The sequence below is a fragment of the Coloeus monedula genome (assembly GCF_965178545.1).
Source record: "Coloeus monedula genome assembly, chromosome: 16".
Lineage (NCBI taxonomy): Eukaryota > Metazoa > Chordata > Aves > Passeriformes > Corvidae > Coloeus > Coloeus monedula.
Genome location: NC_138796.1, coordinates 1,515,513 through 1,538,112, shown reverse-complemented (window position 1 = coordinate 1,538,112; position 22,600 = coordinate 1,515,513). Strand labels below are relative to the sequence as shown.

The window sequence follows — 22,600 nt, the reverse complement described above, 5'->3', positions numbered from 1 at the left end:
CTTTGCTGTAGATTTTCTCTGTGGCTTGGGGGAGGTGGCTGCAGTGCAGATTTTTGAATGGGAGTGTGGGACTTCAGCCTTTAACTTCTGTCTTCTGTGTTCTTCAAGTGACATCTGAGGATGAGGCTCAAGGAGCCCAGTGATGTGTGTGTAATGGAGAGCATTCAGTCTGCACTCCTTCCTAGAAATGTTGCCTTAATGAGTTGGCATTGGAACTGTGTTGATATGGGCTGAATATGGCGAAAAGCCTTTTTTTCCACCCAAAAATTTGGATGTGGTTTGCTGTCAGCAGTAAGTAGTTGCTGCAGTTAGAGGCAGGTTACTAAAGAAAACAAAATAAGTGGTTGCGTGTGGTACCCATGAGCAAGGAGCAGGATTTTCATGCTTCAAAATGGGTTTGGGAGTTTTGCTCCTGGGAAAGGAGGAGCAGAGGGAGCTTTGTGGGGAAGGACTGGAAATGGCAGAAGCTGGTGCCCAGTCAGACCTCTTTTTCCTCTAACATCTACAAGGTACTGTCTTGCCAGAAACTCAAACTCATCCCAGGCTGGGGCATGTCGTGGCAGAAAATGTAAAGTTGTTTGAGCATTGCTAACTTGTTTTTGTCTTTTTCATTTTGTTCCCCTTTGCTTCACCCTGGATGTCTAAAAGGACAGTTGGAACCAATAAATGAGGTGAGTTAATCTGATGATTCACTCCCCGCTCTGTCTCCTCGCTCCATCCTGAGAGGATTGTGTCGTATTTTCTGACTCTTTACTGATGTCCTAGATAGAAGTAATGCACTGCATTTTGGGCTGGTAATTTTTTGGCTTGCAATGCCCAGATTTTGTTTATGGAAAAAAAATGTGTGTTTTACTGTAGCAAAAAGCCCTGTTCCTGTGAAGTCTTCTCTGCAGATCAGGTTCCTCTGAGGAAACCCCTCCACATGGTCTGCACTCACGAATACTGCAAATGTCTCGAGTATTTTGGGGAGATAACCGTGGAGAATCTCTCATACACTTTATTTCTTCAGTTTCTCAGGAACATTGCAAGGTCACATACAGCTGTAAAGCAGTGTGACCCTGGGTGCAGGTGCTGTGCCCTTGCAGCTCTGTCTTGCTCTGTGCCCACAGAGCAGTGCCCTTGTGCTGCTTAATGAGCCCTCTCGTGAAGCTGGGGCTGCTGTGGGTGGGAAATGAGCTGAGGTTTGGCTCTCTGCTCCTCTCAAAGCAGAGCTGTGAAGTGTGGGGGTAAGGCTGTGGGTCTGGCATGGAAATGGGGCCACAGGGTGCTGCCACTCAGATGGGGAGCTGACACTGTTAAAAGTGGTGCTGCCAGAGCCACCACGGAAACCTAAGAAATTAAAGACTTTTCTGGGTCAACTATTCTTCTAAAAAATATCATTGAAAGTTCTTCATTAAATTAATCATCGTAGTAGAGGGGGAGCATGAGGATAGCGTGCTCTGGCTAATCCATTTTAGTGGTGAGTTTGTTGGGCTGTAATGCTCTGTGTGTATGGGTTGTACAAATATTACTGGTACATCTACAGGGATGAAGTGCGTTCACATCGCTGTGTTAATTAAATAGATCCTCGCTGGGTTAAATCAAAGCTTCACTTACCTTCTGGTTTTAATTCCTTCTGTTGTGTGTTTGCTGATCTATTAGATTGTTGATGTGTGTGGAGGAATACACATGTTTCCACTCCAGCATATTGCTGTGCCATAGTGCTTTGTAAATCACCCTCTTGCCAACCTACATAATAATACATTGCCACTAGAGGGGAAAATACCTGCAGAGAATGCTTATTTTCCTGCCTTGTTATGGCATCAGTGGCGTTGGGCTGGTAACTGCACAGCACTTGTCTGTTGGTATAGATGAAATAAATATAGTTCTTAATGTTCTGTTGCAGAAACACAAACACAAATACAGCTGAATGTTTTTTCTCAATAGCTGTTGATGGGTTGTAATCTTGTACTTTGGTTTCCAATGGCTCCAGGGTCTGCTCGCTCGAATCTCGGATCTCTTGCTGTGCCGGTGGACTTGCAGAAATTGTTGTCAGAAGTGTTTCGACTGTAGCTGTTGTCAAACAAATGAAGATGAAGTTGAAATCCTGGGACCTTTTCCTGCTCAAACTCCAGCCTGGCTGTAAGTTTAGATGCATGATTTCCTAGTTTTAACCAAGGAATAGGACTGCTCAGCTATGGTGAGAGCGTTGATATGAATTGCAATGGGACATTCAGAGGGTGCCAGTTAGAGAGCAGGAGGAATGAGGGAATGAATGAGGGTGGGAATGCAGGCTTCTCCTGGCATGGTGAGAAAGGGCAACTCTGTTAACTTAAAGAGCAAGGTCAGTCTTTGTAAAAACCTTTTCTGATGGGTAAGACAGAAGTTGTTTTGTAAGCTGGCATAGCAAGCTCATAACTGGTTTAGCTGTGCCCCCTTCTCTAAAGATGCCTTTCATCTTCAGTCCTCTTCCCTCTTCAAATGGACCAGTTCATTTTGGAATTGGAGCACTTCAACTTGGCTGAAATGCTGATGAGGTTGTTTCTAAATACTTTCTTATCCTAGCATGAAGGTGGTTATCACATAGGCAGATGAAAAAGCATAGCTCCTACGTGCTCTGAAGGGGAAATTCATTTAAGTTTCATTTAGCAGGACTTGATCTCCATAGCACTCTTCAGAATTTCTTCTCAAATCATTAAAGAACCACAGCACCAAGTTTTATCTGGAGCTTTGGTTAGTATATTTGCAAATCCATTACAAAGGAAGTCAGTGAAGTCTTCCTCCTCTCAGTCAGGAATCTGCAGCACAGGGGTGACCCCATGGAGGAATTAGTGAAACCCAGAAGGCAGCAGAGCTCTCTGGTGTTTCAGTGGCTGCCTTGTCAGCTGGGCTGGGCTGTCGTTGTGGAGCAGACCATTTGATGGACATGGCTTCAGAGTGTCCAGAACTTGTGGCACAGGAGAGGCCATTCAGTGCATCATACGATGTTCAGGCTTTGGTCCCTGGGCACTGAGACACTCAGGTAATTTTATCTACTCCTGTGAGTATGTGCTGTTATTCTGTGTCAGCTCTGGAAGGTTCATGTCTTGGTGTTGTATGAAATAAATTTTCTCATGTTTAAATCACAGTCTTGTCCACGTACTCTTTTGGATTCAGGTAGAACAGGATGGTAATTAATACTGAAGCAATAAAAATAGAGCTGTTCAAGATGTGTTAGAGTGGTTTTAAAGTGTGGAGCAGTGTATTTAAGAGTCTGATATATGGTCACAAATGGATTCACCTGCAATTAATGGGGAATGGAAACAAAATCAATGCTAAATAGGAAAGCATCACGCACAGGAGAGCACAGTGATGAGGCTGCAGTATTGGATGTGGAGAGATTGGTGCAGGAGCAATTACATCTTGGGAACAAGTAGCAGGGCTTGTGGCAAGAGGACGATTCAGAGCTTATCTGGTGTGCTGAGTAGCTGAAGGGACAGCCAGTGTGTTTTGAGGTGTGCAGTGATTGTACCAGCGTGTAGTTCTTGACTCTTGGGTTCTTCTATGTGGCTAAAGGGGCAATGTGAGCACTGAAGCCCTGTTCTTACTGTCTCAAGTCTCAGGTGTATGGTGGCTTTGCAGATGAGTTGGACTTTGCCACAGGCAGAGAACATGGAGACCTTTGGACTCATGAAATGCTCTCTCCAGCCTGTATTGTTTCCCCCTGGTCCTGCTCCATCTGAAAGCCCCTACAGTAACTTCTTGGAATGGCCATAAGCAGAGGACAACATGCTCTGGAGAAAAACAACCCAGTTCTCCAACCCTGTTGTGCTTTAGGCTTCACCTGTGGATGCTGACAGCCCTGGGAAGGTCCCTGGGACCCCAGGCCAGGCCATTTATCCATCTTTCCATCCAGCTCCGGGTGGTTTGGTGCAGTTAGGGTCTCCCTGTTCTGCTCTAGTGCTGAGAGAAGGGGAGTTCCCAGAGGTAAAGCCTGAGAGGGGCAGCAGGCACCAAAGAGGAGGACACAGGAGAGAAGGAGCTTTGCTTTGCTGGGACACCTGGACGCTGCCATGCCTTAGGATCAGTGAAGTCACCATCTCCTGTGGCAGCTGCAAACCTGTGGTCTCTAGGGATGCCTGTTAACACATGCTGAAGGACAAGCTGGAGATGAGGATTTGCTTGCTTGAAAATGCTGCGGGCTCCTCTTGAGCTGGCGTGGACCCAGAGTGGTGCCAGGGAGTGTGACAGCGCTTTGTGGTTCCAGGGTGGTTTTGTTGGAAAATGGTGAGGGGGCACAGAAATTATTTAAGTGAGGAGGACAAAGAGAACAGAGGAGATAGGGAGAAATAGAGGACCCAAGGGGATGTGACTGAGAGGAAAGGGGGAGAAAGTGAGGCTGTAGAGGAACAAGGGGCTGGAAGATGAAGTGGAAAAGAAAGTAAAAGGCAAGAGCCAGATTTGGTATATTTTGTTTGCTGATGAATGGGAGAGACAAGCCTTTGGTGTGTGCATGTTTAAGGTGGAAATAATCCCACGTTGACTCAGAGTTCAGAAACCAAAGAAGAATTCTGTTTTCACTGTGTTGATGTTATGTTTTTATATCTCTATATCAGTTTTGGACATAGGGAATGGTCTCTGGAGTTAGATGTATGAGCAGAGTAAGAGTTTGGACTTGGTGTAAAGATGTTTAATGGGTATGTTTTTTAAGTGCTCAGGGATCTGTGTATGCCAGTTGACCCCTCTTTTTTTTTTTTTTTTTTCTCTTATTTTTGAAAAGGAGGTTTTTGTATTTAGTGGAAACCCCTACAATGAAAAACAGATTTGACATCACCGTATTTTGCATGTAGATGCATGCATTGAATTTGGGAACAAATCAATTTATTGTATTCCCTGCATGCAGCCTGAAAGTGTTTTAAAAATAGATCTAAGTTTTCAGCTGAGATCTTTCCATCTTGCCTCTTCTTCATGGGCCTGACACACTGGTGTAATGTAGAACGCAGTTTGTTCCTTCCTCACCTTCCTATCCATGCCCCAGGGAAAACCCGTTTTTATGGTCCTGATTGGTGAAGAGCAAACATGTAAATGCCCGTGGTTAATGACCCATCCTTTATTTCTGGCCCTAGGTTTTCCCTTTGGCAGCTCTGAGACACTTCATTGTCCTGGAAATTCAGGAGTGGATGATAAAACTGCAAGTTTAAGCCCTTCCTCTTGAAAGAATATGGATTTTTCTCACTTTCTGAATTTTTTGCAGTGGCAACTTAGATAAAAAAACCCCATTCCTGCCATGAGTCCAGTTGCATTGACCTGAGTGCATGGTAACTTCTCTTATTTCATGAGGAGCACTTGCATCCTGGTCCTTGCAGAAATGGTCTGGGAATGAGGGTGTACGTTGGAGCTGCCTGTTATGGAATATCCTACACAAACCCCAAAGATAAACAGTGCCCACTGTGAGACTGAATTGAAATCAGGACGTGACTCCTCCTTCCAAAGGTTCGGATTAAACAGAAACAGAGCGGCTTTAACCAGAGCCAAAGTTTATTTGAGGAAAAATTATTGTGGCTCAGTAGCAATTTCCTTACTAAAGGTCATCTGTATGTTATTAACTCACTATTACGTTTACCCATTGTAGAACATCCTTAATGCCTCTCTTCCTGATTCCCTTTTCACCCTGCCTCGTTCTGTGCATTTGCTTCTCAAACACAGGCATATCCAAATGCCACCTGTGATTGTGTGGACCTGCATTTAGGCATGAAAAAGCTATTTGTGTTCCAAGTACTGATTATATATCAAACTGTATGGTTGGGACTGCCTTTAATGGGCTGGCTGCAGAGCTGTGCAGATACTGTATGCCCCTTTAGCAGAGGGTTTGGTTCTGATTATTAACAGATTTTTTTTGTTTAGTGTGGATGAGTTGTGTGAGTCTGAATTGGTGAGATTTGCATGGATCCTGCTGTGGACTTTGTGGGCTTGGATAAGAATTTCCAGTTGGTTTTTGGGGTTGGTTTGTTTTTTTAATGCTTGTTGGGCTTTTCTGCAAGTTTACTGCTTTTTGCAGAATATATCAGTTGCTCTGCTCCAGTCATCAGTTACTAGTGAAAATGATTCAATATATTTCATTTATACCCAGCTGAGCTGTGCACACAGAAAGGGTGGATTGGAAGCAAAATTCACAGAGAATTCCCCTTTGCTTTGCTCATTTTGTGCTGCTGCTTTCCTCGTGATCTGCTGCTATTTTGTGCCTCGTGGATTGGCTGCTTTGCAGGATGCACCGCACGTCACGTCCCCATTGTGTGATTGCATTTCCACGGGCAGCGCTCCCCTCTGAGCACGCAGCTGCAGACCTTCCCTCCTGTAGTTGTTGCTGTCTGCTCCTGCCCTTCTTTCAGTCAAAGCTGGGAGATCCCCACTTCTTTCAGGAGCTGCTGCAGCTGTGACATGTTGGGGTTGTCAACCAGAATGTTGTTTTATTTAAAAGCAACTTGTGTGTACACCTATACATTTAAGCAAACTGAAAGGGGAGTTGCATGTGGACTTCTCTATGATGGCAGCCTTCTGTGGAGTCTTCTCAAAGATGCTACAAAACTTGCTTTGCCATTTAGATCCTGCCAGCTTCCCTGCTCCCACCAAGACCCCTGGGCAGTAAAATTATTGTCTGGTGAGAATCACATCTGGTTTATAGAAGTGGATAAAAAGCAGCCAGTTATTTAAAAAGGCATTCCAATAAGTAGCAAATAATGAATTGTGTTTATGAGATCAAGTTTTGAAACTTTACTGGCAAACCTGCAATATTTTACCAGGAGGTGTGTGGTAGGTTTGGGATATCTGAGCATGCTGGTTTTTCTATGCTGGTTCTTTCCTAGTGAAGTCTGTGCTTCCAAAGTGTAGCTGTGAATTACAGTAGGAAGCTACGGTTGGAGGTTTGTGGGGTTTTGTTTTTTCTTTTTTTTCCCCTCAGAGAGAAGTATAATATTTCTGATCAACATCTGAGTTGTATGTGTCTTAGTGGCCTGTGTCGTGCTCTAATACTGATAAAAGTCTGCTTGAAAGACAGGCAGAAAGATGAAGAATCTGCTTTTTGCATAGGTCTGAAGTCAGTTGCTCAGCCTTTTGCTTGCCAGGTAGATCAGGAGATTCCCCACAGCACTGAGGGACGAGCACCCAAGGTTAGCTCTGGAATGCCAGAACACGTTGCTATTCTGTATATACTCCTTGTAGTGGGTTGAATCATCCGAAGGTCTCTCATTGTAACAGGATAAGCAGCCAAAATGAGGACAAAGATGGAGACTCTGATAATACAATCAGCGAGCTGCCTCCCACTCTTCAGGATGTTTCCCCTGACAGAAGGCGGTCGTCGTCAGATACATCACGGTCCACTTACAGCCTCACGCGGCGGATTTCAAGTAAGGTCATCCTTCCAGCATTAATGTAATTCTTGTGGGGGAGAAAATCAAACTGTAGTGCTTGCTCTTTCATCTTTTAGACAGGGAACCGAGTCAAGTTGAAGGTACATTGATTAAGATCTCATCCTGTTTTGCAGGAGCACAGTGGAAGGGGCCAGCCCTGTTTTTCTTGCTGAAGCATAAGCGTGGTAATTGCACATGAGAACGGACAGGGAGGGAAAGGTGTAGGTGAGCTTGTGCTTCAGCGTAGCTGAGGGTGCTTTAACTGTTGGCAGTGCAAGGGGGAAAAGCCCCACTGTGCTGGCATTGCACAGACACAGAACAGCTGTACCCAGAGAAGCACCCAAAGCTGATGCACGCCTGTAATTGCTTTAGTGGACTTTCTAACAATCAGATTTGTGTGTTTCTCTCATTCAGGTCTGGACTCGAGGAGGCCAAGTTCTCCGCTAGTTGACATCAAACCCATCGAGTTTGGAATAATAGGAGCTAAGAAAGAAATAGTTCAGCCAACTATCCTGCGAAAAACCTACACCCCAGATGACTATTTTAGAAAATTTGAACCAAGGCTGTACTCTCTTGACTCAAATAGCGATGATATGGACTCCTTGACAGACGAGGAGATCTTGTCCAAGTACCAGCTGGGCATGCTGCACTTTAGCACTCAGTACGATCTGTTGCATAATTATCTAATAGTGCGAGTCATCGAGGCTAAAGATCTGCCTCCTCCAATTTCTTACGACGGCTCGAGGCAAGACATGGCTCACTCCAACCCCTACGTGAAGATCTGCCTTCTTCCCGATCAGAAGAACTCCAAGCAGACCGGAGTGAAACGCAAAACGCAGAACCCGGTGTTTGAGGAGAGGTACACATTTGAAATCCCCTTTTTAGAAGCCCAGAGAAGAACTCTGCTTTTAACTGTAGTGGATTTTGACAAATTCTCACGCCATTGTGTTATTGGCAAAGTGTCAATGCCCTTGAGCGATGTAGACCTTGTGAAAGGTGGACACTGGTGGAAAGCTCTTGTGCCTAGTTCTCAGGTAACAGAATTTATCAGATTATTGCCACAGTTTTTCTTGCTGTTTTGGGTTTTTGTGTGTGTGTGTGGTTCCTTTGCCTGTTGGCAAGTAATGCTGTTTCTAATTAGTAATTGTCATCTTGTTAACACAGCATCTGCTGGGTTGGAATAATGTGGGCCTACGACTGGTTTCATAACTAACAGTGTGAGGTAGAGGAGCTGTCTTTAATAGTCATGACCAAAGATCCTATGGCAGCTTAAATGAGAACAACTCACGACTGCTCTGGAAGTCTGCACCTTTGGGAACGTGCTTCTCATCACTGCAGTGACCTGCATCCATTCTCAGGAATGCAGTGACTGTCCTGCCCAGGTCATTCCTGTGCTTGGAGGACATGAGGGGAACCACTGGTGCTGGTTCAGTAATGATTTGATTCAACAAAACAGGTAGAAGATGAAATCTACACAGACTTGTGGCATAATGCATGAGCAAAAACCTGCACAGGAGTGATAGGTTTATTTTCATCAGATCCCCGAAGGAACTAAATTTGCCACAAACATTTGTCTAATGCAAGTGGAATGTTGCATGCATTTTGGGCATGTCAGCCATCCGATGGGATGGGAGGAGGACATGCAGAGGGTCTGTGTGCTTTCATCCCTGTTCTCAGGGAAGGGCCACCTCCTTGCCAGCCAGGTAAAGGGCTGTTCAGTGGAAAGATCTGAGCTGTGCAGCCAGGAATGGTGCTTACCTACCAAATTTGCCACTAGTGGTATCACCCACGTAGCTAGAGGCACAGAACCCTGTGGAGAACCAAGAGAAGAACATAGTGTGAGCAGCATCTCCAATGTTTGTACTGAGGACAGGAGTGTCACACGAGGTTGGTGTAATTAGCTTGCCTCTCCCAGTTCCTTTCCAGCTCTGCAACTGCAATTTCCAAGGAGTCTTTGCTGAATTAAACCCTGTTGGATGGTTCACTTTTTCTTTGATTTTTAGGTGTTCACGAAAGGGTGCCATAGCCAGAGATACTGGATGAAATGAGCAGTAAATCATTGGCCTCACTGCTGTTTTACATTGTGGGTTCAAGAGTCTGATTTGGAGTGGAAATCTGTGACCAGACACTTGCAGAAGGAAAATACCCCAGGCAGTGTTTGTAAGTGAAGCCAGCTGGGGCTCTGACTCTGCTTGACCCCCTCTGGGTGTGCAGAGGGGCCAGGAGCGCTGTTTTCTCTTGCTCAGACCTGCTGCATTGCCTAAGGGGGAGGAAGATCAGTGCTCCAGGTAACTGCAGGATTATCCAGCTGGATTTCCTGTAACAGGAGTAGGAGCATTGTGGGATTAGCTTGAACAGGTTCAGGCAAGAAGGGAAAGTTTTGAAAGTTGTGCACAAGTCAAAATCATGGGGACCCAGAACATGTGTTTATGTAGGACATGTCTTTGTGTCAGTGGGATCTGCTTGGCTCAGTGAAGAGGCAGTGGGGGGCAAGGGGACAGTTCTTACAAAGTGATTTGTAAGGAAAATCAAGGAATTGTTTAGGTCTGAAAAGACCTTAAGATCATCAAGTCTAACCCTGAAGCCAGCACTGCCAAGGCCACCACTAAACCATGTCCCTGGCACCCTCTCACTGTCAGAGCTTCTCCCCCAAATGTTCATTTACAAATGCCTGCAACAATATTTTTTTCCTTTTCCTTTTTGGTATTAGCAGCTCATCATGGACTCTGTGTTGTGTATCTGAGGGCAGAGCCCTCCTCTCTGCATCCCATTATCCTCCTGTGACTCCCACCGTGCAGTTTTGCTTCTCTCCCCACTCCCCACTTTTGCATGATAAATACTTCTCTGTATTTTGCATCTCTTTATGAGTTACATGGACTCATTCCACAGCTAATACAGACCTTGATTAGAAAAGATCATCTCTGCCTTTGTGTGCCAAGCTCGGAGCCAGCTCTTCCTTTTCCCCTCTCCAAAGTTTCATTGAAAGCTGCTGCTGTTTTCAGCAGTGCTGTCTGCTTCACTAGCATTCAAGATAAATTATTTATGCAGAAGTTGGCATTTCTGATATTTATAAAAGGAAGGAGAAGGACAAAACTCCATTTGAATGGGCAGGCTTAGAAGCCTTTTGCATTTATCCCCTTGCTATCATATGGAAAAACTTAAGCAAAAAGTCCTCCACACTTTGATCAGTAGAGTGGTCCTTTCATACCATTTTGATGTTTTTACCTCAATGGGCAGACTGCAACTGTAAAGGGAGCAACAATGCTTGTACAGGACATCCAGGGATGATGCTTGGCATCATCTTCCCATATTTTCTCAATAATAAAATTTTTTAAGTTCATTGAGTAAGGCATGTTTCATCCTAGTGATGATTAAATTCATTGATCAAAGGGTTAAGATAAATCCTGGAAGAAGTAAAGCAATAGAGCTTATTGCTTTGAAAAAATACATTTTAATGTCTTTCGATAACAGTGATATTTGTGCTGGAAATTTCTGAGGTTTTTTTTATCACTAGTTGGAACCTTCTGCCTGTGGAATGATAGATTTGACATGTTGACAATTTTTTTTATACTTCTCACTTTTTTGCTTGATTAGCTGAGGGACAGACAGCCTTTATCAGTTTCTTGTTGGATTGAACCTGAGCCTGCTGAAGTGTGCTTTGTGTTGAGAGATGGTGACAGACGGGAGCAAAAAAATACCTACGTGCAGTTGCATTTTATTTTGCAGAAGGTGTCCTTGGATCCTGGTGAGCAGCACAAACTGCTGTGGTGCTGTGGTGCAGTTCTGATCATTAGTCGAGGAAAATTTGCCAGTCTGGGTTGGCTGCCCCGGGGCTGTGACACGGAGCAGCAGCTGGCAGCACCCCCAGCCACAGGAGAAAAGGCTGAAGCAGGTGCTTGGATAAGCAGTAACAGGAGGGAGAGAAGCACAGGCAGTCATAGACGTGATATGTGAAGATGAAAGACACAAAATACGTGGATTTTTTTTTTTTTTCAGACTGGAATTTATAGGCAGAAACATCATGAGCTGGAGAGAGATGGAGGAAAGTGAATCCAGATGGCAGGAGCTGTGGAGAAGTTTTCTCTTCAGACTGGTGGGAGTGGGAGGCTTTGTGGCAGAGCAGAGAAAGTGGCCAAATGGCAAGAGTTAAGATGAACGTGTGTTTTGCACTTGCTGTCTCCACCTGGAAGCCACTGAGTGTGCTGATAAAGTCAGGGGCCGAGTCCTTGTCCTGCCATCACACTGAGTTCCCTCATCCCAAAGCTGGAACCCTGCCCTAGTACAGGGCTGTGCCAGCCCCAGTGAGCTGCAAAAGGTGGGGAAATCCAGGAATCTTTTGGTGTGTGCAGTGTCAGCAGGGACAGCGAGCTTCTCCCAGGTGAGGCATGGTCCAGCTTCTACAGCCAACAGCTCTGTTGGCTCCACTGCGAGCTGGACCAAGATCAGCTCCTTAGGCCTGTGGATGGGATGTAGAGCTCCTCTTTACTGGAGGAGTATCTTCATTACCAGCTCACGGGGCTGCTTGTGAGTGAGCAAGCAGAGCACTTTGCCGGGGTGTAACGAGGCGGCCGTGCAGCTCTGTCCTGCTGCCAGCAGCAGTGGGTGGCCAGAGAACCTGAGTACAGGTGAGCAGCAGGCTGTCCTCTCAGCCTGAGGAACCAGTGCAACCAACTCCTTGGTGCCAAGCCTCAGGCAGAAGATTGTACCTGCCCATCAGCACTTTCTGAGCTTGGATCACGCACTCGGTGCTCAGGGGGATCGAGCCCAAAGCAGAGGCACGAGGGAGCTGCCACCCGATGCATCATCAGAACCAGCAGCTAAGCAGAAGGACTTATTCCTTATAGAAAATGTCAGGTATTGCCAAATCCTTCATCCTTGGTAGTTCTGGGAGGCTTTCTCTTGCAGGGTAATTAATGCCTTTCTAAAGCGTGGTAGCTGCTCATGGAAAGGCTCTTGAGTCCAGTCCCCGTAGGAACACTCTGCACTCCTTAAATATCCCCTGAAATGTGTGTGGCTTCACTTAATTACCATGAATGAAGTTGGCAGGCCTTGCTGTAGCTGGGCTCAGATTCACATATTTCACCACTAAAACTAATTCTGAAGCACATGTTCAGGACCCCAAGTTTTATTGACATATGATTCATTTCTCTTTTGGCAGATTTGAGTGGGCAGGAATAAATGTTTTAGACCAGCAGTAATGAGAGCTTGGAGATCATTCTGCAAAAGAAAAAAAACCTGTCTAGTTGTGGTGGGTAAATAGCATGAAATTCCTTCTTCCCTCAAATTAAGTCATTTTTATAGTAGAGGGAGTATGGATTGGACTTGCTTTTTTAACTTCATACTATGAGTGCACTAGAACAACCTGTCAGTGGTGATGTTCAGGATGGTACGAGATGGTTACATGGGGCCGTGTTTGCTCAGCAGCAGGATGTTAAAACCACCCTGGAAGGGATTTACCTGTGGCCAGTGGAGGAGATGCCCTGGGGAAAGCCTGGCAGAGGGCAGGATACACCCACCCTGCAGGTCACTGGAGTTGGAACTGTGCTGGGATGCTGTGATGGATGCTTGTCCATCGTGATAACAACATTTTTAGCAATTAACCTGTGATTTGTTTTCATATTTTGTCTTGTGTTGTTCTACTATCTTCTTTTCTTTCACTCTGCATGTTTATTTTTCCCCAGTTCCATTTCAGTGTTTTTTTCCCCCTTTCCTGTATTTAAAGCTGCAGCACTGAAAAATTTTTCTTCTAGATTGTTTTTTCTTCATCCTTATCTGTGTTCTTGGTCACCTCATTACTTCCCCCCAGTTCTGTTCACTCTTTGCCCTTCCTGCAGAGGACTGGGATGCTGTGGGGTGTATTTTCCTGAGGAGGAGCCCAGAGGAGAGGCTGGTGGTGTTCCAGGGCCTCTCCATAGGGTATCTTCTTCCCAAGGCTTTTTGCACAATAGAGGTTTTCTCATGGCCATCCAAACTGATGCAAAGACAGTGAGACTTCAGAAGGGATTTTGTGACTCTCTCCATCATACATCCACTTGGTGTCTGTTATGTAGGAAACACTGCTCCTATTCATTGGTAAGGGTATTTTGTCTCAGGTTCTGGTCCTTAATAGCTCAACCCTCCCAAAACAATGGCTGTGTCACAGGATGCTGCAGAAAGCCTGTTAGAGCAAACTGTTCTAAACCATCAGTTTTCTAATGTGCCTGGAGGTACCAACACAGATAACCTTGAGGAGGAAAATCAATCTGAAACTTCATTAGGAGCGATGCATAGATGTCTGTGGTGATGTAATGTGCTCTGGTTCCTGTTGGGAAGGGTTTCAGCAGAATTTTGCTGGTGTTGTAGCAATGCACAAGGAACAGTCGGGGGGAAGCTGTGAGGAAGGAATGACCTGGTCCAAGCAAGATGTGCAAATGGTATTAATTAAAAGCTCATCTTCCTTTGAGGGAGCCTCTTTGTGTTTCAGAGATGACATAAAAGAGCGGAAAAAAATTCTGGTTCAAAATTTCTGGGTTCAGCCCAGGCAGTAACTGGAGAAGGTTCTGGATCGCAGGCAAGCCCAAGGCTGCAAATCCAACCTGGCAGTGTAATACAGCCGGGAGTGAAATGTTAATCAGAGCTTCAGGAGAGTCTCAGACATCCCAGACTTGGTGTCACTCCGGCATCTCATCAAACAGGAAATTGCTTTTCCAGGGTCATCTGGGATCTGGGCACGAAGCGTCATCAGCATAATAATGGCAGCTGCACTGATGCCTTAGCAGGGGCACCTCTGCACGCTGCTGCCGTGAGCCAAACATTGGATGCAAACCCAACAGCGCTGTCGTTTCCTGATGAAAAGACCTGGGAAGTGTAGAATGCAGGCACTTCTTGCCCTCCGGTGAGCAGGGTGCCGATGGCACCTCCCGTGCAGGAACTCGCATCCCCCCTTCTCAGCCTGAGCTCTGGGGATGCTCCGGTGTGAGACAGAGCAGGGGCGGTGCTGCTGTGCCTGCACAGGATGCCTCTGCACGACGGGCTGGGCTCGGGGCTCGCTGGTTCTGGCAGCACAGAGCGTTTCCAAGCTGTGGGTGGGCAGCACTGTCACATCAGCGAAGGGAGCCAGGGCATGGGCTTGTTGGCAAAAGCACAGGGAACTAAAGCCTCCTGCCTTGCACCTCCTGCTTCTCGGAGCAGCCCGTGAATTCTTTGCTTGTTTGCTAATTATGGCAGGTGACTGAAGCCCAGGAGGAAGCTGGCGAGCGTGGTGCAGCACGGCACGGCGGGGCAGTGCCAGCCTGACGTGTGGTGCCTGTCAGCCACCGATTCATTTTCCTGGGCGTTTGACATCTCCTGAGGCACCGGGCAGCATTTGAAGCACGTTTCCCAGATCCTCGTGGCTAAGCTGGAAGGAATGCTGTTTGTAGTACCAGAGGCAGCTGGCTGCTGGCATTCAGTGCCCTGAAAAGGCTGAGTCACTTGTCTGGGGAGGTGAGCTGGCCGGGAATCCGGGCTTCCTCCTGCAGACACCTCCCGGTGCTGCTGCGAGCGCTGCCCGTGCCCTGCCTGCCCTGCTGCCTCTGGGCACACCCATCCTGCCCTGGCCTTGGAGGCAGGGGCTGTGCGATCCTTCCCCCCAAATAATTAACACAAATGTGGGCGCTCTTCAGAAGCTTGAAGGGGCAGAAGGTGCTTTGAGATTTGGGAGATCAGGCTTGATCTGAGACTGATTAAAGCTGCTGACAGTCTGCCTGCTGCCTTTGGTGGATCACACTTATAGAATATAGCATTTCACAGCTCTCCTTACTCAAATAGCCAAAAATATTTTTCTGGAGGTGCCGATACCCCTTTTAGGTTAGGCCCTGCAGAAAATTAGGTCCTGCCTTTACTTGTGGAAGGCTGGGTGGGTTAGGCAGCAGTGTGATGGTTACACTACAGTGGCTCCTTCCATAATCTCTGCAGGGGTGATGGGACATGGTTCTCCTGCCAGTGCCTCAGTGGGTGTTACAGATCCAGCCTGACACTGTCAGTGCACAACACTGGGCTTTTTTTTCTTTTAAATGGAATGTAAATGCAAATAAACTGGAAGCATGGAGATCTGCCTTCCCTTGGTGAGCTTCATGGCTCTTCTCTGGCCCAGGGAAATGCCTTATTGCCTGCAGTTCTTGGATAAGGTCAGCAGCTTCCATCAATGGACAGCTCCAGACGTAATTATCCCAAATGTTAATGTGGATTTTCACCACTGTAAGCCTGAAGTGATTGGAAAGGTCCTGCATCACTGCCCCATGCCAGCCTGCCACCTGGCTGTATCAGAAGTTTGGTATTTGCAGCTGGAGCTGTTTGTCTCTCCCCAGCAGGTAATAAAATCACTGATCAGTTTCCCAATTTGCATTGTCCAAATGCACCTGAATTTCTAGGAATTTAAGCCTGAATGGAACCTGACTGGCAGTGAATGCAAGTGGAAGTAGGACTGGGTTTGTTAAAAATGTCATTGATATGTTAAAAAAATGAGCTGTGGTTGAGGGCCACCTCATGTGGCTCCTGCTGAGGGTGGTGGTGTGGGCACTGTGATGCTTCCATCCTGTCCTGGTAACTGCATTAAAAGTCACTGACTGTTCCTGATGATAAACGTGTCTGCAGGCTGTTCCAGCTGCAGACCTGAGAGGAGCATTTCTGGGCAAAATCAAATGAAAGGTGATAGCTTAAATTAATTAGATGGTGTTTAGACCACCTTAGATGTGAGTCTCTTAGATCCTTATGCTGTGCAACCACAGGGCACCACAGTGTGTGCAGGTATGGGTTGGCCTCGCCAGAATTGTGAGTATTGTGTGCATATTGGGTCAGGCTTGTGCTGGGCAGTGGCTTTCTGATGGAAAGAACTTAAAACATATGTGGAGCAGCACTGTGATGTGGGAGCTGGCCCAGGTTGATGGAAGAGAGGTGCCTTCTCAGTGAAGCAAAAATACTGTAGCAACAAAAGAAAATGCATGTGGTAAATGTGAGTGTGGGCGCTGTGTAGTCACAATACTGCCCCACAGTGTGACCCACGAGATGCTGTCACAAAAGAAATTGGGGTAAGAAATCAGATGCTTTTCCTGGTTGGGTTTCCCTGCAGCCCCAGCTTCAGTTTCCCCGAGCCACTGATGTGTTTGCCAGGGGTTGTGCCTCGTGTGCTGGCCCATCTGCTGATGAACCTGGTTCTTTGGGTTAGTTCAGGCTGTGACTCTTCTGAGAGCCTTTTCCTTCACTGTCTACCCAGCCCTTTAGTCTCTGGTTCCTGTAATCTAGTATTTGGAGCATCAGTAAAGATACTTAAGCCTTTTGTTAGGATTGCAGTACCACTGCAGCTCCTTTTCCTCTTGGGAATGGGCTCTGACACCTGATCTAGATTGGCTTTGGACTGTTTGACTGTTGGGATGAAGCTCTTGCTCTGCACTCTTGCGTGGACCTGACACCAGGCAGATGGGTGATGCCCTGCCTGGCCTGGCTGGTGTGTTTTCCATCTCCAGAGTAGCTCAGTGTGTGTATTTTGCATCTGACAGTAAGAGCCTCTCAGAGCCAGGTCACGCAAGGGGGGAGAGGTTATTTTAAACACTCACATCTGAGGAGCAGCGATGTGAGCTCTCCAGCTCTTTAATTACTAGTTTTAAGCATCATTAAGTAAAAGGAACAGAAATCACGGCTGAACAGCAATGTTGGTGTGGAGCTGTGGCCATGGTGCAGGCTGGTGAGCAGCAAGGGCACAGTTATGCTGTGCCACAGTCTCTGGTGGCAAGGGATGGTCTCCTCTGAACTGCCTTGCTGTGACCCAGGGATGCATTAACCCCTGCATGCCTGAACTTCCCAAGTGGCTGCTGTGGTCCATGGGGGCTGGGGAGGAAGGAGAATGTCTTCTCCACTGGGTCTGTGTTCTGCACATTGCTAAGATCAGAACTACCTGGAACCATTAAAAATGGAGCTGCTGGAAGCTGCTGACCTTGTACCTCTGCCTCCTTATAGGTCCTCTTTGCATGGCTGCTGGGAAGCTGGTGAGTGATCCGTGATTACAGAAAGATCTTCATTTGGGGATAGTTTCTTTCCTGTTTCTGCTTAGCACGAGGTACCACCAGATGGTTCTTAGTTGCAGTTCAGAGCGTGACTAAAATTCATTTTTCAGGCACTTAGACAAATGGGATTTATTTAATTTCTCTCCCTTCTCTTCCCCTCCGAGCTCTGTTCTAAATTTCCACATTCTCTTTTCCCTGCAGAATGAAGTGGAGCTGGGAGAGCTGCTATTGTCACTAAACTACCTACCAAGTGCAGGAAGACTGAACGTGGACATCATTAGAGCAAAACAGCTTCTTCAGACAGACATGAGCCAAGGTTCAGGTAAAGGGCAGTGCATTTCTCACATTACTCATGCACAGAGAATATGTGCCTTTAAAGCAGATCAGTGAGGCTGCAATTTGTGGGGGACCCAGGGGGATTTGGTGCTCAGTTCCCATTAATACAAGGCTCTGGATGTCCATCTTGTATGTATAGCCAACAATAAATTAATTTGGAACACTTACCCTGAGACACAGTGGAGGGTTTGCCAAATTCAATGTCAAAATCTCTGAGCCAGGCTGAGGTGAGGAGCCAGGGGCTTTGATCTCCCTGTGCTGTGCTCTGTAAGGCAGCCCGTGGGCATTGCTCCCTGCTGGCTCCAGGCACTCTGGCTGGGAACTGCTTCGTGCCCATGTCCTCAGGGGGTTTTCCCATGCTCCCTGCCCCAGCCTCTGCTGCTGCCAGAACATTGGCATTTTCCAAAAAGAACAGCGTGCTTGGTCTCTGTCAAGGCTGGCATTAACTGTGGTTTTGTTTTTAACCCAGCTGCCTGACTTTTGTCCCCGCTGCAAATCTGTGGGCACAGAGGGGGGTACAAGTCCCAGGCATTTCCAAAGGCTACTTCCCAGCACAGTCCATCCCTGTGGTGCCCAGCCCTCATGAGCAGGGGTGCTGCATCACGATCCCCGTAACACAGAGCCTGTGCTTTGTGCTTTTTGCCAGATCCCTTTGTGAAAATTCAGCTTGTTCACGGATTAAAATTAACAAAAACCAAGAAGACCTCCTGCATGCGGGGCACGATAGATCCCTTCTACAATGAGTCCTTCAGCTTCAAGGTTCCCCAGGAAGAGCTGGAGAATGCCAGCCTGGTGTTCACAGGTAACTGTGGTGGTGGTACTGGCCTGGCACGGTCGTGGTTGGCTCTGAGGTGAACAAAGCAGCAGCTGTGGGTGTGCAGGTGAGCCTGTGCAGGACACTGCTTGTCCCGCCCTACACGGGGTGGCCATCACTGGGGTCTCCAGGGAAGCTTTATCAGCACTCTGTCCTCTGCAGAAGCTGTCCCCAGCACTGCCACCCAACAGCTGAATTGGCTGGGAGTCAGTCCTGTGCTTAGCTGGTCCCCTTTGAAGTGCTTCTGTGCAGAGGAAGAGGTGGAGCAGTGATTGCCCTTCTCAGTGGCAACCAGCCTGGGCATAAAGTCAAACCTGAGAAGAATGAGACGACAGCAGTGAATGATCCCTGAGCCCAGGCACTTGGGGTACTTGACGTGGTTTGCTGGTGAGAGGATGCAGCTAGAGGTGTTCCACGTTGACCTCACCCGTTCTGTGAGCAGGGTTTGCTCATGCCTGTGTTTCTAAAGGGCTGGGACTCAGTGCCAAGCCCTGCATGGACCCAGATACAGACCACAGAGCCTGGGGGCCACGAGCAGTCCCAGAGCTCACCTCTGGAGATGCTTGGCTGGGACAGGAATTTTTATTTACAAGCAGTTTCTGAATCTCCTGTGTTTGTTCCTGAGGCATGAAGACAGGCAGCAGAGGCTCGCTGCTGGGAGCAGGAGTGGCAGAGCACAGGGATGCTCCCTGCTTGGGCTACAGTCCTGGGCCCGGGACCTGCTGAGGCTGGTGGCTTTCTCTGCTGTTTTCCACCATAAAAGTCTTGAGCAGGGCTGCAGGGGCCCCGGGAAGGGTGGGGTTCCCTCCCACACCATGACTTCACCCACCCTGTGGAGCTCGGGCACCATCAGGAGCAGGCTCAGAGGGGCTGGGTGCTGGGACCCACACTCTTCTGCCACCTTGGGCTCTCATGCTTCACAAACACTTTTTTGGACAACTTTCCACCCATTACCCACCTTTTTTTTTTTTTTGATGAAGAGAAAGGGTTCTGCTTCTGAAAGGATGATGGAAGGATTTTTTAATTTTACTTTTTATATGGAAGATACAGGTGTCAAAGCTGGTTGAAGAAGGCTTATTCCAACCCATCAATTTGCTTTCAAACATGTTATAACAAAAAGTGATGCTGATCAGCAATTTAAATTTTGCCCTTCGTGCTCAGAAATTTCCTCAGCAAAACACCTGTAATTAATCACTGCTTTGCATGCATGTCACCCTGACTGTACCTTGCATGTGCAGTGATGAATTTGTTCTTGGAAGCTTCCATCTTGTGATTCTGTTTTCCCCTCTTCCTGCTGGAAGCTGAGGAGGCAAACAGAGAAGCAGCTCTGTGCAGTTGGGAGGGTGAGGGGAGCACGCTGCTTCTCACCACAGTGAATGAGCTTAGGGTTAATGAGTGGGTCTCTGAGTATTTTTTTTTTCTGTGCAAAGGGATGTATTCCCAAATGAGCCAATGGGAGGTTGGCTGATCCATCACCCAGTCAGATTTCAGCGCTGAGCCTTGCAAGCAGGGCTGCATTTTCTAAGTGACACACTGCTTGCTTTGAACGTTGCAGTGAATAATCCCAGGCCAGAAATGTCCCCAGCAGCTCCAAAGCTGGGAAGGAACATGCAGAGCTTTGGGAGGAGCAGTGGGGCCAGGCTGCCCTGCTGCCCTTGGACTGAAGGGTGAGGTGCAGCCTGGGCTCCCTGGGCTGCTGCTTCTGCTGTGCCTGGGACACTCTGGTGTGAGATGTGTGGTTTGTGTAGCCAGCAGAGAGCTGGAGCCAGGGCTGCTGGTCATGTGTGCACAGCCTTCTGCTGGCTCAGTGCCTGCACTGTTTGTCATGAGGACTCTGGCTCAGGGGACGTGGTGCTGCTGGTGAGGATGCTGAGCCACATTCAGTGCTCGTCCAAGTGACAGATCTGCTCCTGAGGTTGGTGGAGACATGTTTTATTCCTGTGTGCATCTGTGGGGTTCTGCTTAAAGGAGTATCTGAAGTTCTGGGAAGGGGGTTGTGGTGTTCCCCACAGAGATCCTTGGCACCTAACAGTATTATGCAGCTTAAGGACTCGTGAAGGGCTTTGGGATCTTCTGTTAAAAGATAATCAAGAACAAATGCTTGGCAGTTTGGGTATCTTGCACTGTGAGGATCTCTGTTTTGCATCTCTCCATGGCAGGGGTGTAGTTTTGTTTGGTTGTTTTTTTAACTTAGGTGCTTTGGGGTTCTTTTTTTGCTGCAGTGGTGGTTCTTTCTGTTGTGTGTTTCCTTTGGAGTTGTTTTTTATTTCTTTTCTCTTCTAATCCACAGCTCTAGTCCATTAGGTCAGTTAATTAAATTTGCTGTTGAGTCAAAGTCCAATTGAAAAGCAAAATAATCCTGCTTGAAGGGTGGGTGATGATGCTTTGAATGGAGAGAGAGAGAGCTGTGAAAGCAGTCATGGGAGCCAGAAGTGAGTATGTCTTCAATAATTTAAATGAACCTTTATTGTGGCTTCATATTTTGGACCCAGTCTGCAGCTGTCTTTACATTGGCTTGGCTTCACTGGAAAGCCCTGGAACTCTGCCAGTTCCCATCAGCTGGGGCTCCTGGCTCCCAGTGGGGCTGGTGCCATACTGCAAAGTAAGGCCCTATCCAGACAAAGTAAGATTAATTTTGTTTTCCCCCCTGTGTGTTTTTCTCCTGTGCATCTTGAATCAAGCTGTGTTTAGTGCATTCTGGTATGGGTTTCTCCACTGTTTTGCTGTGATTTAGCAAGGGTTGTGTGTGCAAACATTGAGGACATGGTAAAGCACCATCCCTGCTTTCCTGGTGGTGCTCTGGAGAGCTGAACTCCAGAACAAACTCAGGGCTGAAGCACAGTTGGGTTTGGAGAGGGGCCCTGGGTGCCTCCAAGAGGATGTGCACAGGGAGAGCTCTGTGTTAGCCAGGATTGGAGGAGGGGGTGATTGGGCTGCTTCTTTGGTCTTTCCTCCTCCTTAGGCATACAAGGAGTCAATACTGTAAATTATTGGCATTTACAGACCAAAATGCTTCTCCTTCCACCCTGGTGCAGGACACCTTGTACAAGCTGTCTTCCTGCCTTCCCCTCTGCTCCTTCCTCAGATGCTTACCGGAGCTGTCACTAAGTCCCATGTCCCAGGTCAGTGCCTGAAATGAGGTGGGATGAGCTCTGGTTGAAATGTCCTCTCCAGGAAAAGGCACCCAGAGTCAGGATTGCTGCTGCAAGTATTGTCTGTTCACAGCTTCTCCCCAAAAGAGGCTGAAACCAGGAAAGCCACTGATACTCATAACAAGTCTAATGTCCTGACCAAAAAAAAAAGATGATGAGTGAGACAACAGCTGGTGGAGAGGATGTTTGATTTTCATTTACTTCATCAAACATGTTGTCTGGGTAATGAGCAGCCATATACATAATGTAAAAGAAATGCACTGGTTTGGGTGGTTCTTTTTTCCACTTTCTGGGGTGTTTTTTGCAACCTGACACAATGCCCCATGTGCCAAATTCTGCTGGAGTGCAGGCAAGTCATGGGCTCAGCTCCTGCAGAGAAATGGGGCAGGCTCTGAAAGGCAGGCTGTTCTCCTAACCATGTGCACCTGTGAACAAAGGTGTTACTCTGGCTGATGGCAAGGGGGGAAGGTGGAGTTTGCCCTGACAGCAGCTGCTGCCCAAGGTCATTTCCAAGAGGAAAAAAGAATATTTGAGATGCAAGTGCAGGTTCTGTGCTTGGGAGGGCCGGATGCTGGGCGCCCGGAGACGCTGGGCTCTCCCCACTGAGGGGTTTTGGGCTGTCCTCCAAATCTCAGCCAAACATCAGAAAGCTGGGCCTGGGCAGCAGGAAGGCAGACAACACCTGAAACCTGAGCACTGCAGTATTTTGTTAATGATTATAACGTTGTTAATAACAATCATCAGTAATGCTGTTTGCACTGCAGTAAAGCCCAGATGGCCCAATAAAAACCACCAGCACTCCAGGGCAAACTGGGTCTTGGGGACTCCTTAGCATCTTTTCATCACTTACCATGAAAAAGACAACCTTCAGTACTCACAGTGAGGGGATATTTGTCTCCCCAAGGTCCTTGTGGT

The 22,600-nt window shown here is 47.3% G+C and overlaps 1 protein-coding gene across 1 annotated transcript in view; it reads left to right on the top strand.

Annotated features, from left to right (window-relative positions):
- Positions 1–22,600, top strand: part of SYT17 (synaptotagmin 17) — a gene marked incomplete at both ends in the record, with an annotated part of 34,013 nt that overhangs the window by 2,396 nt on the left and 9,017 nt on the right. Inside the window, 6 exons of the mRNA XM_082292415.1 lie at positions 654–671; positions 1,973–2,121; positions 7,213–7,361; positions 7,779–8,398; positions 17,585–17,705; positions 18,366–18,521. Coding sequence (XP_082148541.1) covers positions 654–671; positions 1,973–2,121; positions 7,213–7,361; positions 7,779–8,398; positions 17,585–17,705; positions 18,366–18,521 — 1,213 coding nt within the window. The remainder of the gene's footprint in view (positions 1–653; positions 672–1,972; positions 2,122–7,212; positions 7,362–7,778; positions 8,399–17,584; positions 17,706–18,365; positions 18,522–22,600) is intronic.